General features: G+C 40.8%; 1 protein-coding gene across 1 annotated transcript in view; it reads right to left on the minus strand.

Moving 5' to 3' along the window:
• The window catches only part of DNAH6 (dynein axonemal heavy chain 6), a 225,389-nt gene that overhangs the window by 160,854 nt on the left and 47,990 nt on the right, over nt 1–16,545 (minus strand). The window contains 5 exon segments of the mRNA XM_023763522.1: nt 156–308; nt 1,914–2,065; nt 5,341–5,461; nt 8,236–8,436; nt 14,989–15,105. Coding sequence (XP_023619290.1) covers nt 156–308; nt 1,914–2,065; nt 5,341–5,461; nt 8,236–8,436; nt 14,989–15,105 — 744 coding nt within the window.

Genomic DNA, 16,545 nt, shown 5'->3' on the forward strand with positions numbered 1-16,545 from the left:
GACATGTACCCTTGGCAAGAATCAAACCCAGGACCCCTTAGTCCACAGGCCGACGCTCTATCCACTGAGCCAAACCAGTCGGGGCCCCTCAGTTTCTTTTATCTGTCATTACCTATCACAAGATCTGCAATAATGAGTTGTAGGAATCAACTCACCCTTTCTTGAATTTCATCAAGAAATACTAAGCTGTTAACATATTCTATGGTGGTCGATGGAACAAATTCAAGTTTGTACTCTGCATCTTGTGCCTCAGAGATAATGGCATCCACTTTTTGCTTGCTTTGACAAGGCAGCATATAATTTAGCACCTAGGAAAGAAAAAGAAAATGTCAATCATAACTTTGATTATATTTTCATTTTACTATACATTGCAGGTCAACCCTAATTGACCATCTGTTCAATGAGCAAGTGTTGGAAGCAGCAGTGTATATAAAGGGACTTTTTTTTTTTCTTTCACATTAAATCCCTGCCAGGTAAATGAACCAACAGGAAGGGCAGGTTGTGAAGATCATTTCCAGAACAAACTACATTGCACAACTTATTTAAAAGTAGTCTAAACTCTCGGAGCTCTTGTAAACACCCTTTCTGTTACTTTGCCCTGTGTAGTGACATTGTCGTGTCCTCCCCAACGTCAATTCTGCTCCTTTCATGCCGGGTGGTAGCCATGTGGTTTGGGGGAAAATGGATCAATTTCTCCTTCAGAAACGAAGGTGGAGGCCGACTGATCACTAGGCACACGGGAGGCTGGCTGCCGTTGGCCAGTGTGATTGGGTAAGGGTGGACCTCTGGTCTTCGTTGATTCAATTAGACAGAGGTCCAGTACTACTGTTTAAGGCTGAGAGAAATGTGTGCTCAGCATCCCAATCTTCCTTTCTGTCTCGGCACAGAAACAAGGCAATAATGAGCCTGTGGAGCATTTCACCACCAAGTCACAAATGTGTGGGAATGTGAGCTTTACGACGAAGCTGGCACAGCAGGAGGCTCCGTAAAGACAATGAAAAGAAACAGAGTCTTGGTAACACCACGGAGTCACTACACCAAACCTCCCTGATGCCCATTCGCCCCCCACTCTTCCTTTTTTTCTTTTTTTTAAAGCTGCATAGCCTATAAGTTTTCCGATTGCTTAAGCCAGTTTGAGAGCAGTTTTCTTTGGCTTGGTATACAGTAGTGTTCAAACTGCTGAAATTGAATTGAATTTGCTCCAATTGTACATTTCGTCTTTTTCAACAGATGAAGAAGCAAAGCTCTAGGAGAAAGCCCAAGGTCACACAGCTAATTACAACAGAACAGGTACCAGCACTTCTGAGCCGTCTTCTATAAAGGGCTCAGAAGTTTTCTGTAAGGGCCAGAGAGTAACTGTTTTAGATTTGCAGGACATACAGTCTCTGTCACAACGACTCGGCTCTGCCCTTGTAGTGAGAAAGCACCCACAGACCACACGACACCTAAGCCAACAGTCACAGCTGTGTTCTCATAAACTGTACAAACCAGGTGGGGGGCTGGACGGACCCTGTGAGCTACCGCTTGCCAAGTACCAAAATATAACCAGGTCTTTAGGGACAGTGTCAGATCAGGAAACGATCTCCCGAGTGTGACCTCAGCATCCTAGAATGAGGAAGCATTCCCACAGAACGTGACACCAAGAAGCCTTGAAATTCTCCAACAAAGGAAAAAGGAGTAAGAGTAAGAGGCTAGTCGGAGGCTTGCAGTCCCCCTCCTTCCGCATCTGAAAGCTGACTGTGCTTGGAACAGGAAGCAGAATGTGGAACTTTTCCTAGAAATTAAGAATGCCCAGTAGACTTATGTTCATTTTAAATACTGGCAATACTAGAAAATACAGTTTATTTGCAGTAGAAAAGTCATAAAATAATTGTAGAGGCCATAATTAAAATTTTTTCCTAGTTCATAGTTACCTCCAAACATCGCAAAGGTGATGGAATCAGTTTTTCCTTCAGCAGCTTCGTGTCAATGAGCAGCAAGCCGACATTTCTGGTGGGTCTTAGGGCTAAAGCATCCTTGTGCTGTCTGTGATACTTTTCCAGTTGTTCACTGAAGAACTTAACATCTACATAAAATAATTCACATAAAGCAACACATTAGATTAGGTTTTGAAGGGTTGTTGTGAAATATATTAAAAATCATTGCATTAATAAATATACATATGTATTTATGTTATTCCTATGTAAGCTTCTTTGTGTAACTTTAACATGTTAACTCATAGTTCTTTATATTTTACTAGAGGCCTGGTGCATGAATTCGTGCACAGGTGGGGTCCCACAGCCCCGCCGGCGATCAGGGCCGATCGAGGCCATCTGGCCCAGCCCCGATCAGGGCCATGGGGGCCCGACTGGCCAGGGGGAGGGGCTGCGGAAGGTTGGCTGGCCGTGGGAGGTTGGCTGTGGGACTGCACTGACCACCAGGGGGCAGCTCCTGCATTGAGCATCTGCCCCCTGGTGGTCAGTGTGCGTCATAGCTACCGGCCAGTCATCTGGTTGTCCAGTCCTAATGGTCTCTTAGGCTTTTAAATATATAGATTCTTGTAATAAAAAGCTAATAAGTAATAATTAAATGTTTTAAAGTAACAAATATGTAAATATGTTCCCAGCTCCTATTAAGAGATGGCAGGTAAAAATAGCATAATTGCAGTAGAGGATATCGTCTGGAATGGACTAGTTCAGGGGTGGGCAAACTTTTTGACTCGAGGGCCACAATGGGTTCTTAAACTGGACCGGAGGGCTGGAACAAAAGCATGGATGGAGTGTTTGTGTGAACTAATATAAATTCAAAGTAAACATCATTACATAAAAGGGTACGGGTTTTTTTTTTTTTTTTTTTAGTTTTATTCATTTCAAACGGGCCGGATCCGGCCCGCGGGCCGTAGTTTGCCCACGGCTGGACTAGATTCTAGAGTCAGGTTGATTTGAAATTGGGCTCGGTCTAAGGGTTCTCCACAAAGGAAAGCATCTTGAGGATATTAACAATAAACGCTTGAGACACAAGAGATCAAGCATAGCTCAAGTTTTCCCCGTTCCTCTTTCCACCACCTCTGCCAACCTGCTCGCACATCATGCTCAGGGCCTTTGCCAGCTTGCACCTGCCATGTGCTGCAGTTGGGTTTTGATGATCTTCCTGCCTCCATTTCCTCCCTTCCCCCGTCCACCTGAAACCAGTGGAAGCCTGGTTATCCTTGAAATACCCTTTTATCAGGCTACTGGTCAAACACAACCCTTCCTAACAGTCATACGGTACTAAACTACTCTGCTTGCCTTTCAAAATCCTGTACCCTCTCAAGTTTAGCTTATTTCCAATTACTTCCTCCACGTGGGTCAGATTGAGCTCCTGAGTGCATCCTGGAGAGCAAGAGTGTTGACTCCTGCCTTCATCCATGTCCTCTCCTCTCCTGAATACAGGGGGAGTTTGACATGTATAAAGAGCACACCAGACAGAGTGTTTGAAGACCTAGGGTTAGTCTTTAAACCCACATGTCACTTAATCTTCCTGATTCAGCTTCCTCACAATAGAAAAAAGGACAATTACCTACCCTATGTTTATTGATTTTAGAGAGAGTGAAAGGGAGGGAGAGAGGAGAGAGAGAAACATTAATGTAAGAGAGAAACATTGATTGGCTGCCTTCCTCAAGCACCCTGACGGGAGATTGAACCTGTAACCTAGGTATGTGCCCTGACTAGGAATAGAACCTGCAATCTTTTGGTGTACAGGATGATGCTCCAACCAACTGAGCCAACTGGCCAGGGCGAACACAGAGTCTTTTTACCTGGTATCATGTAAATATCCTTTCTAATAGTGTTCTAAGAGATACCAGTTTGGGAAACACCAGTTTGGTCCAATACTCTCATTTTATACATAAAGAAATTTAGATCAATAAGGTTATTGATCTAATAACCATGTTTCTCTTTTACCATAGTCACACAGCCAAAGAGAAACAGAAGAGCAAAGCTGATAGAAGAGAAATAAGATTTATTTTCTATCTCTTTTTGAGATAGACAGGTAGTATGTACAGTGGTTAAGCAGGCAAGCTTTCAAGTCAGAGAAAAGTGTTTCTATACCATTTACTAGCTGTGCAATTTTGCAGTTTCCTTATCTCTATACTAGAGGCCTGGTGCACAAAAATTCATGCACTGGGGGGAGGCGGTGTCCCTCAGCCCGGCCTGTCCCCTCTCACAGTCCAGGAGCCCTCAGGGGATGTCCTACTGACAGCTTAGGCCCACTCCCCAGGGAGCGGGCCTAAGCCACAGTCTGGCCTCCTTCTGTGGGAGGCAACCGGCCGATCAGGGGAAGACGCCACCCTATCACTCCGCTGTTGCTGCTGCCACTGCCGGCCGCCGCAGCTGTGAGGCCTGAGCCCACTGCTGCCTGAGCCCGGGGCCTTGCAGCTGCCACCAGTCACTGCCATGGTTGCCTGCCTTTGGCCCTCGCAACCACTGCAGCTTTATCTGGAAGGACGTCCAGAAGACGTCTGCTCTAATTAGCATATTACCCTTTTATTAGTATAGATGTCTTCATTTTTTTATTTGTAAAATGAGAATACCAATACTCACCTCATAGAACTATAAGGATTAGGTGAGATACCTGAGAAATTACTTAGCACAGTATCTAGCAAGTTATTAGTGTTCAGCAAGTACAGAAGTTACGAGTAAACACTGACTTACAGAAACGTAGTGGTAAGATAGGCTGACAATGTGAGGAAGCCAGAACCTGTTCCCTGATCATCTTCTGGGGCTGTTCAGGGGACACTCTGACTCAAAGTTCATTCAAACAGACATTTATTAAATACCTATAATATGTGCAAGGCAATGTTACAGTATTTTGAGGGAATATGATAACAGGCAAGGCCTGCTATCTAAGGGGCAAAGTTACCTTCTATTAATCTCTAGCAAACAACTGGGTTTAGAGGTTTAGGAATTGCCAGAGTTTCCAAAATCATGAGAAACACAGCCCTCAGGAGCCCAGGCCAAGGAACTCCAAAGTCCCAGCCATCAGACAGTGCCTGTGAGACTCTGGTTCCAGGACTGGGACAGGATGGACGAACCGAGGCAAGACTAGATGAAGGGAAACCTGGGAGTCTGGTGATCTCATCCTGATGGGAACTTGAAGGATTAAAGTTGTCCAATGTGAGGATGTGGTAGCAGGAGACTGGGAGGCCTTGGGCTCAAGGCTGTGAGTAGAAGCTCAAAGTGATTGGAATTGGTTGCTTGGGTTCAGCCTATTCCATGTGCTGAAATGCCAGGAAACCACCACTCACCACCAAACAAACCTAGAAGATGATAAACCTCGAGGTCCCTATCAAAAATAATTAGTAAGGAAAATTAGAAAAGTTACCAGGCTCCTGAAGTTTAAGAGCTTCTAAGTCAAGACTTTCATTTTCCCTGAAAAATAACTGGAACTTTTCAAATGTAGCTGCATATAGTTGGGCAGATTCAAATGCTGCCTTTATGGTTTCCTAAATGTTATAAATAAACAGAGAAATACAATTTTATTTTTCCTGAGCAGAATTCAATTCAATGTAAATAAACAAACAAATACAAATGCCTGCTCTGGGTCCAACAATATGCTTTGACCTGGGGGTACATAACTCAGGGAAGATGCCATCCTACAGGTCCAGGAGCAGCAGCTAACGAGTCTCTTACAAAGTTAACATTTTTTAAAATCTTTGAATCTGTTTCTTATGATTGAAAGAACGAAAACTGGTAATTTTTTAGCTTCACAGTGAACGTACACATCACTAATAATCATATGGCAAGAGAATGTCTGTTTCCAAATTGCAAATGGTATGTCTCAGTTGAAGTATTTTTGAGCAAAGGCAAAAGTGTTCAGCATATCTAGAGAATGAATGGCTTAATCTTACTGTGAAGTCCTCTGTAGTGGCCAGGCATATTCCAAAATGTCTTTCATAATTTCCCCTAATAAAACCCTTTCCTTCACTTAAACTTGGCTACAACCACCTTGTCCCCACAAAATTTCTTCAAATCAAAACAATAATTGCCCATCATTTCAGTCCCTTATTACTTGTGTCAATATATATGATCATAGTTCAATGCCTGTGAAAGACAGTTAGCCTTGGTCCATGACTCCCTGGCTGCACTCCATAGCTTTCCCTTATTTTTCCTATCAAGATTTTTTTGCAAATGTCTACAATTTGTCCCAGGGAAAACTAGAGGCCATCAATGGAATTGCTCATTCCCAACATACCCAGGCTAGTCATGCTTTATGGAGAATGGCTAGTAGTAGAAAGTTTAATGACATAAAAGAGCACACACCCTATATGGTTACATTTAGCTATTTGTTCATTTATTTCCTTTTAATAGGCTCTTATCTATTCTTCTGCACTCTTACGACTGTTTATTTCTTTACATTAAAAATTGAGAGGAAGGCCCGACCGGTGTGGCTTAGTGGTTGAGCATCGACCTATGAACCAGAAGGTCACGGTTCAATTCCTGCTCAGGGTACATGCCTGGGTTACGGGCTCAATCCCCAGTGTGGGGCATGCAGAAGGCAGCTGATCAATGATTCCCTCTCATCATTGATGTTTCTATCTATCTCTTTCTTCCACTCTTCCCTTCTCTTTGAAATCAATAAAAAAAATAAATAAAAATATGTTTTTTCTTTAATTGAGAGGAAGAAACTGTCAAACTTGTGTCTCCTTTGAGCTTACTTAATAGTATCTCTTATTTGTGATCATACAGGTCATAGCAACATGTTCAAAATATGATTTGAAACTCTGTATTCTGAAATAACTTCGCATTCACATTGCTGGAATAGTACAAAGAATTCCATATATCTGTCACCAAAATTCACTAAAATTCCTTATTATATTTGCTTTATCATTCTCTCTCTATGTATATCATTTTACTATGAACCATTTGGGAGAAAGGTGATGACATGAGAGACTTTACCCTTAAATATTTCAGATGTATTTACTAAAAACAAGGATGTCTTTTTACATGAGCATGGTACAATAATCTAAATCAGGAAATTAACATTAACATTAATTCTATAATCTAATTATAGACCTTATACAAATTTTGCTATTTTTTCCAAAAATGTCTTTCATAGAAAACAAATTTTTTTTTTCTGATTCACTATCCTATCCAGGATCATGTTTATCATCTTGTTATATCTTTTGGTTTCCTTTAATCTGGAACAATTCCTCAATCTTTATTTGTCTTTCATTTTTGAAAAATATATCTCATTTGTATGTGTGCTTATACTGCCTAGTGCTAAGATTCAGTTGCACATTTTGGCAGTAATACCACAGAAGCAACAGGAGTTCTCAGTGCATCACGTCAAAAGAGGTGTAATGTCAATTTGTTGCACTACTGGTGATGTTAACGTGTTCGTTAAGGTGGTGTCTGTCAGTCTTTGTCACTGCAACCTTACTATTTTCCCTCTTGAAGTCAATAAATATCTTATGCAGAGGTACTTTGAGAGACTATCCTGTTTCTCATCATACTTTCCCCTACACATTTTAGTATGTATTGGAGGTACCTGCCTATTCCTATGATGGCTCATGTGTCTCTATTTATGCTCCATTTATGTTTTACTAGAGGCCCGATGCACAAAATGCGTGCAAGGGGTTTAGCCCTCACAGCCCCAGCTTCATCTGGAAGGTTGTCCAGAAGGTTGTTCAGTCTAATTAGCATATTAGCTCTTTATTATATAGGATTGCATCTCCTGTATGATAAAAATATTTCCTTTTGTTCCTTTCTTGTTCTTTTTAAATCTCATTTTCTACCCCAGAAGTAATGTTGTCTCAAATATCTTGCACTTTTAATTCCTTTTCCTGTTGTCAGTGTTCTGATCAACCAGGACTATTTATTTATTTACTTACTTATTTTGTTAACTCTCACCTGAAGATATTTTTCCATTGATTTTTAGGGAGAGTGGTAGGGAGAGGGAAAGACATGTGAAAGAAACATCCATGTGAGAGAAACACATTGATTGGTTGCCTTCTGCACGAGCCCAGACCAGGGCCTGGTCCGGGGAGGAGCCTGCAACCAAAGTACAGCAGTGCCCTTGACCAGAATTGAACCCAGGACCCTTTGATCCACAGGCTGACGTTCTATCCACTGAGCAAACCGGCTAGGGCCAACTAAGACTTTATAAAAAAAACAGTTTACCATTTAGAGATTAAGTAGCATTCAATTCAAAGATAAGAAAGGAAGAAAACATATTGCTCAATTTCTTAAATATGAGTTTCAGTAAAAGTAAATATACCTTTATTTGAAAGATAATTGTGTGAAAATTCTTATCATCATCAAATACTGAAGACAAGCTGGGACCAAATCCACAAGTTTTTTCTTCAAGTTTGTTGTTAATATAAGGTCTGGTGAAAGCATCAAAATATGTGTCAGGCACGAGATTAGGAACTGATAACACGGTGCTCTGAAACTGATTAATTGCACCTGAAATACCATACTGTTAGAGAGAAAAGAAGAAACATAAATGTAAACACATACATGGTTATATTTATGAATTATTTTGAATTTTCTGAAATGCTAAAATAAGTAAGAATAGCTAATTAAACCATGGCAGATACTATGTTGATTCTAAGTATATGAGAAATCAGAAGACACAGCCACTGCCTTCAGAAAATATATTTTCTAATTGAAAGAGAAGTGGATAAAATTTATAACACATATGATGAATTCTATATTTGAAATATGAACAAAACACAGAAAAATCATAGGGAAGGCAGGTCAGAGTATGCCAAAGAGAATCAGAGAAAATTTAAAGTGTGGGTTAAAAGTTTATATTCTTTTGAGTAGTAATTTCCATTATAAAAATCTATCCTAAGAGAAAAAATAGATATGTAAATAAAGATTCATGTGCAAGGATACTGACTGCAGTATTATTACAATAAAAACTTATTAAAGAAATACCTAAGTGTTTAAAAACAGGAGTATAGTTAGACTGTAATAAATTTATACAATGGAAAATTAGAAAACCCTTCAACATGGTGTCTCCAAAGATTAATCAATGATATGGGGAAAAACTTATGATAAGTGTTAAGTTTAAAAGAGAGAGAGAGCAGGATAAAATGGATATGTAATATTCCATTTAAAAATGTATTTATAAAATCTCATGGTAAGTTAGGTGTGTTGGTATATCGGTGAAACAAAAGTGGGGGAAATATAAAAATGTTAAAGGGTTATTCCTATTTCTGACACATGAAATTATAGATGATTTTAATAATATTTTTGTGTTTGTCAAATTCACTTCAATGAGCATTTATTAATTTACTAGAGGCCTGGTGTACAGATTTGTGCACATTGAAAAGAAATTAATGAGAAGGTGGCTGGTGGGGTGGGACTGGGTGAGATGGCCAGACACGCCCTGGAGCCAACCTCTCTCGGTCCCTCCCTAGTGTCTGCAAGTGAGCAGGGTCCTTCTGGCAGGTGGGGTTTCTCGGCCTGGCCTATGGGGATCAGGCCGAAACTGGTAGTCTGACATCCCCTGAAGGGTCCCGTAGTGCGAGAGGGCACTCTGCAAAGTTGCGATCACTCAGCAGCTCCTGCATTGAGCATCTTCCCCCTGGTGGTCAGTGCGTGTCATAGCTACCAGCCAGTTGGCTGGTTGGCCAGTTGCTTAGCATACATATATATGTTATTTATAATAAATACAAAATCTAACTAGAGAAAATGAGGTAAAGAAAAGGTACTTCTTGAAATAAGTCTTAAAAAATAAGCAGATACCAATGTCACCCCAATAAATTTAATCAATAAAATAAATAATTAATTGGGGGTTTGTGAAGTATACAAGACAGGAGGACAATCCTTGTAAGTCATTGTGTGTGAGAGGCCTGAAGGGGCTGGTAGGGTTGAGTGCCTTAAGTCATTTAACTGGAGAAACAGGACATGATGCAGTTGGTCCCCTCTAGGCCAGTACTCCCCAGGTTGTGACCAGGGACAAGCCTATGGATAAAAAGGTCCCCATGCCAAGTACATTTGGGAAGAAATCTTGGGTTAAACAGGAGTCTCCTCTGGATCTGGGGAATAGGATTTTAAATAATCTGATGCATATCACAACCGCCTTTCTCCTAGGATGCCTATCAACACCTTACAGAGCATCCTTTGAAAAATGCTATCATAGGCATGGAGAAATTTTAATTTTAAGTGACATGATTAAATGTGCCTATAAAATAATCTTACTGTCAGCAATGTAGAAAATGCATTAGAAGGAAGAGAGGCAGGTAGATCAGAACAGACTATTAACGCAGGCCAGGTGAGAGATGATGAAGTTCCCACTGAGAGGGACTTCAAGTAATGATGAACACACAGGATTCAGTAAGTTGATCTCAAAGAGGTAAGAGGGAAACTAGGAAGATTTCCCATTGCTGTCTTGAGCATCTGGGTAATGCCTTTCATTAAGATGGAGGTATGTAAGAAGGAGCAAGTTTTGGAAGAAGTTATAAGTTCAATTTATTTTGGTGAGTTAGAGTTAATCGTGGAGATTTCCAGATCTCAGTCTGGAAGAAAAGTACTGGCTGGAAATATATATATTCATAAATATCCATTCTAGAAGTGGTAGTTAGAACAATAGGCATCCACACAGAAAATATATAGCATGTGAAGAAGAGGAAGCCTTTCAGGACAGAAACAATCAAAGGTCAGACAAAAAAAAAAGGCTCTAAGATAGAGGACTGAAAGAAAAAAAAACACAAGAGAAATTATAGAAAAGTGTGAAGTCTATTTCCAGACAGAGGTGGAAGCAATATATAGTCAAACACAACAGGAAGAAAAATAATTGAGAAATATATGAATATAGAAAGCCATAGATAACTCAAGCAAGAACAATGTAAGATGTGAAGACTTAGGTATATAATTTTCCTTTAGACTAAGCTCTGCCTGTGTTTGGGAAACTAGATGGGGATGCACATTAAGACTAATGACCAAAATGATAATAAAATAATTTAGAAAATTCATGAGTGATAGTCCTGTTTATACGGTTATTGGCTAGTTTGGGGTTACACAAAGTAAAATCTTATGTGTGGTGTGAACATGGGATTATGTCCATAGCATGGCCTACAACTTTAGGTGTAGGAATTAAAAATACCCATGTGGGCCAAAGAGAAATAAAGAGCATATTTCAAAAAAAAATAAAATTAAAAAGGAAAGAACCAAGATGGTGGCATAGGTAAAGGCCTACTCTTGCTGCATCCCACAACCACATCAAAATTACAACTAAAATACAAAACAACTATCATCCAGAACCGTGGGAAAGCTGGCTGAGTGGAAGTACTACAATTAGAGAGGTAAAGAAGAAAGTGCATTGAGACTGGTAGGAGGTGCAGAGGCGTGGAACGGGCTGGTCCAGCACCATATTGGGGCTGAGTGACCCAGCTGCTCCTCTTAAAAGGCCAGCACCGCGAACTGAACTTACAAGCTCCCACTTGCTCTGACCTCCAGTGCCGGGCGAGGCTCTGAGGGACCCAGACACATATGGGGAGAAACTGGACTATCTGGCACTTGGGCAGGAACTTGGGGGCAGCTTTCTTCCAGACAGAAGTGCTCACAGAGGTCATTGTTCTTGTGCTGGGACCTCCCTGGTGTAGGGCTGACTGGCAACCATTTCTGTTTGCTCCGCCCTAGTGATTCCCTGAGAACCTGCCCCACCGAATTTACAACCCCACCCAAGCTGTACACAGCGGCTTTTGCATATGAATGGCCTGTCCTTTCTCAGCCTAAAACCTGTCAAACAAGCTGCAGCTGGGTGAGGGAGCCCCAAAGCAATCAATAGAAGGCCCAAGGCTGGCACCAGTACCAGCCTGCCGTGCTTCACACCTGGGCCTCATCTGGGCACTTCTAAACCTGATACAAAGAGGAGGAATCTGCAGATCTCTCTATAGCTCCTGCTGCATGGCCCCAGGCAGTGGCTAACTTTACACCTCCCAGAGACCCAAGAGCCAGTGTACCCAGTGGTCAGTGTGAGACCATATCAGATTACAACTCTTCACATCCATATGTGACACACTCAAGGGGAAGACTCAGTGAGCAGCAAAGCCCCACTGAAGCAAGTCCTGCCTCATAAGGGTGTCTCCTGCACAGCAGCTCTACCACTGTAGTAGCAGCTGGTCCCCACAGCCAATTGGCCTGGAGGTCAATTCTTCCCAGTGACACCAAGAGCAATCAAGGCTCAACTACAACAAAACTGTGCACACAGCCCAAAAAGAGGTGCACCAAGAGTGTCCACTTCAGGTGATTGGGGAGGCTGAGCCACTGGGTCTTATAGGACACTTATTACACAAGGCCACTCTATCAACTCAAGGAGACTTAGAAGCTATCCAATACATAGAAACAAACACAGGGAAGCAGCCAAAATGCAGAGACAAAGAAACATGTCACAAATGAAAGAAATGGAAGAAAGCAAACTATTGGATATAGAACTCAAAACCACAGTTATAAGGTTACTCAAGAATCTTCTAGAAACCTCCAAGGAACTTAGTGAGACCTTCAAGGATCTTAGTGAGAATGGCGAAAAAAAGGAAAAGGACCAGTCAGAAATTAAGCATACACTGACTGAAATTAAGAATAATATACAGGGATTCAACAGTAGACTAGAGGATTCTGAGAATCAAGTCAATGATTTGAAATACAAGGAAGCAAAAAAACACCCAACCAGAAGAGCAAAAAGAAAAAAGAATACAAAAATATGGGGATAGTGTAAGGAGCCTCTGGGACAACTTCAAGCGTACCAACATCTGAATTATGGGGGTGCCAGAAGAAGAGAGAGAGCAAGATATTGAAAACCTATTTGAAGAAATGACAGAAAACTTCCCTTACCTGGTGAAAGAAATAGACTTACAAGTCCAGGAAGCACAGAGAAGCCCAAACAAGAGGAATCCAAAGATGACCACACCAAGACACATCATAATTAAAATGCCAAAGGCAAAAGACAAAGAGAGAATCTTAAAAGCAGCAAGAGAAAAACAGTTAGTTACCTATAAGAAAGCACCCATACAACTGTCTGCTGATTTCTCAACAGAAACTATGTAGGCCAGAAGGGGTGGCAAGAAATATTCAAAGTGATCAATAGCAAGAACCTACAACCAAGATTACTCTACCCAGCAAAGCTATCATTTAGAATTGAAGGTCAGATAAAGAGCTTCACAGACAAGAAAAAGCTAAAGGAGTTCATCACCACCAAACCAGTATTATATGAAATGCTGAAGGGTATTCTTTAAAAAGAGGAAGAAGAAGAAAAAAGTAAAAATAAAAAAATTATGAACAACAAAGTGACAACAAATACATATCTATCAACAAGTGAATCTAAAAATCAAATGAATAAAAAATATGATGAACAGAATAAACTGGTAAATGGAATAGAATCAGGGGCATGGAAATGGAAGAGACTGACAATTCTCAGAGGGAAGGGGTGTGGGGAGGTGGGGGAAGAGATTAGACAAAGATCTTATATGCATGTATTCAGTACCTATGGACACAGACAATAGGGTGGCGAGGGCCTGGGTGGGGTGGGAACTGGGTGGAGGGGAGCTATGGCGGGGAAAGAGGGACCTCTGTAATCATCTCAACAATAAAGATTGAAAAAATAAATAAAATAAAAATAAAAAATAAATAGGGAAAGTGTCAAGGTTTTCCAAGGCCTGTCACTTGAGGCTAACGGAGAGCAGCCAGCTGCTGTTGGAGAGACCTTTCTTGTGCCATCTGCTGCCCAAGGGCCTTTGCCTTCCATGTGAAGGTCACGAATCTTCTGGCCAGAGAGACATGAGAGCCCAGTGCCTCTCTGTGTGGGAACTCTTGAGCAAAGCCCAACCACAGGGCCCTCAGCAGTCTGCTTGTCCCTGTAAATATCCTGCAATGGCTCATCTGATAAATGACAGAATCACAGTCTGCTGGTGTTGGAAGCAACCTGAAAACTCATCTGCCTCCTCATCTTACAGATGCATAAACTGAACCCTGAAGAGGCACATGGTTTCTCAAGGGCAAAGAGCTTACTAATTGCAGAGTGTGGATCAGAATCTCTAGAGAGCCTGATTACTAGTGTTTCTGCGCCCCAGTATACCCGCTAAGGACAGAAAATATAGACTTTTACTGGTTTACTATCTCCACATGTACAAAAGGTGGAAGGCAGAGGTCCAAGGTGGCTCCCAAGGTTCCCTCCGTCTGGTGTACATGCCCTGAATGCTCCTCTCGTGAGAATGGGAGGGACCTGTGCATCTGATGGGCTGCCACTCCATTGATTAGGTTACATTGTATGGAAATTTGAAGGGATTTTGCAGATGTAATTAAGATCCCAATTCTGTTGCCTTTGAGTTAATCAGAAGGTGACCGTGCTGGGTAGATCTGACGGAATCAAATGAAAACCCTTAAAAGGGTGATTGGGCCCTTCCTGAAGGAGATTCCCCAGCCAGTCTGGACGAAGCAAAGACCCGTATTGTGAACTGCTTACAGCGTTTGCCACGGGGCAAGAAACTACTCGAGGTTTCTAGGACCTAAAGTGGTTCCCAGCTGACGTCCCTCAAGAAAAAAGGGACCTCAGTCCCACAGTTGCATAGAGATGAATTTTTCTAACCACCTGAGGGAGCTTGGAAGTGGATCTGCTTCCTGTCTAACCTCTGAGGAGGCCTCATCCCAGCCAATGGCAGCCTGGGGAGGTCCTGAGGCAGAGTAGAAGCGAAGCAGTGCCCAGACCCATGAACACAGGAACTGTGCAATAGCAAATGCTTGCTTTTTAAAAAAGCTGCCAAACTGGTGGTAACTTATTTCACAGCCACTGAGAACTGAAATAGCAAAATTTTCTCAGATGCAGCATGCTTTACACGATTTCAAAAATGGTACTTGCAACAGAGTGATTTCTTGAACTCCTCTTGAGCGATGCCTATAATGAATTCTAAATTTTGTTTAGAACTTGTAGGTTCTCTTGATGGTGTCCCTACCGAACTTCTAATCTGTCTCAAGTTAAGGAAAAAGTGTTAAACTTTTAGGTGATGTGATCTATATAAATACACACCAGAAAGTCTTCCAGAGAAGGTTCAAACAGTAGTGACTCCACTGTCAAGATCAGTTCTGTGAGGAACATGGGGATGAGTGACTCATCTTCTTCCAGCTTTTCCAACCCAGCAGCCACCTGAAACGAACACATGCGCAGTGTTATAGAGATACAAGTACCAAGGTGTAAGGCAGGCAACTTGTCTATTACAAGAGGCATGCAAACTTAAGCTTATACAATTAGCCGATTTTACAATGTTGGCATGTCTTTCAAAGAATATTACCACAGAAATGAAAAAATAAAGGCTGATATTGAAAAACTAGACAGCACTGTAAAACTCCTTGAAAAAATACTATCAACAAGATGGAAAGGTAAATAAGGAACTGAACAATGTGTATAGCAGATAGAAGGTTAGTAATATTTAAATAGAAATCTACTTGATATACTCAGTAGAAATATATTTTAATCCTATATAATAAAGAGCTAATATGCTAATTTGACCGAACAATAGAATGACCATCCGGATGACCTTCTGAGGCTGTGAGGAGCTGCAAGGGCCGGCCGAGGCTGTGAGGGCCAAGCCCCTTGCACAGATTTCGTGCACCGGGCCTCTAGTATTATATAATTAATACATAAATAGTAATGTACTAGTACAAATGATCAATCAACCTCCTACTTCTCTTCCTGAAGATAATTTATTCAGTAATAACATTTATTGAGCATTTACTGTGTGTCAGGAAATGCTAAGTATTCATGTAAATCCCATACCAATCATATGTAGCAGGTATCATTGTTACTCCCCTGAGAAAACAGAATCTGGAGAAAGACACATTGCTTAGTAAGTGGCAGACCCAGGTCTTTCTGATCATCATTCCTATGCTCTTATCCCTGCACTGGGGTAGCAATTAAAGGAATATAACATTTAAAAGCAGTGATATACTACTTTACATCCATCAGATTAACAAAGATGAAAATGCATGATACTATCTAGTGTGCACATGGGTAACGCTCATTCTCAAATATTGCTAGGAAGTTTGTAAATTGGCACAAAATTTTCTGGAGAGTTATTCATTAGTATCAAAGCCTTAACAAGTGAGCATATTTCTGATCCAACAATTCCACAGCTAGGACTTTCTTCTAAGGGGAAAAATCAGGTGTCTGAAACACATATAGACAAGGATGTTCTTTGCAACATTATTTGTAGTGAGACAGTGATCAATACTAGAAGATTTTTTACTAATATTTACAAGATACTAGTATATAGTATATTTCTACATGAGAATATTATATGAAAAATATATATCAACTTGGGAGATTTTTCACAAAACATTGCTAAGTGGAAAAAACAGGTGATTAAGCAGTGAGTAAAGTATGATACCTTATTTTCCCCCTTGGAAATAGTTATCTTTGGATAGCAAAGGATACTCTTCCTTGTACTTTTTGTGTTTTTCAAATTTTCTTCACGGCATAAATTACTTTTACAATTACAAAAAAAATGAATATTACTTTTAAGATGTAACAGTATTTAGAAAAAAAGAGGAATTGAGAATAGGAAGTAATGAAAAGGAGTATGCAATG

Source organism: Myotis lucifugus, unplaced genomic scaffold, assembly GCF_000147115.1.
Source record: "Myotis lucifugus unplaced genomic scaffold, Myoluc2.0 scaffold_290, whole genome shotgun sequence".
NCBI classification, from domain to species: domain Eukaryota; kingdom Metazoa; phylum Chordata; class Mammalia; order Chiroptera; family Vespertilionidae; genus Myotis; species Myotis lucifugus.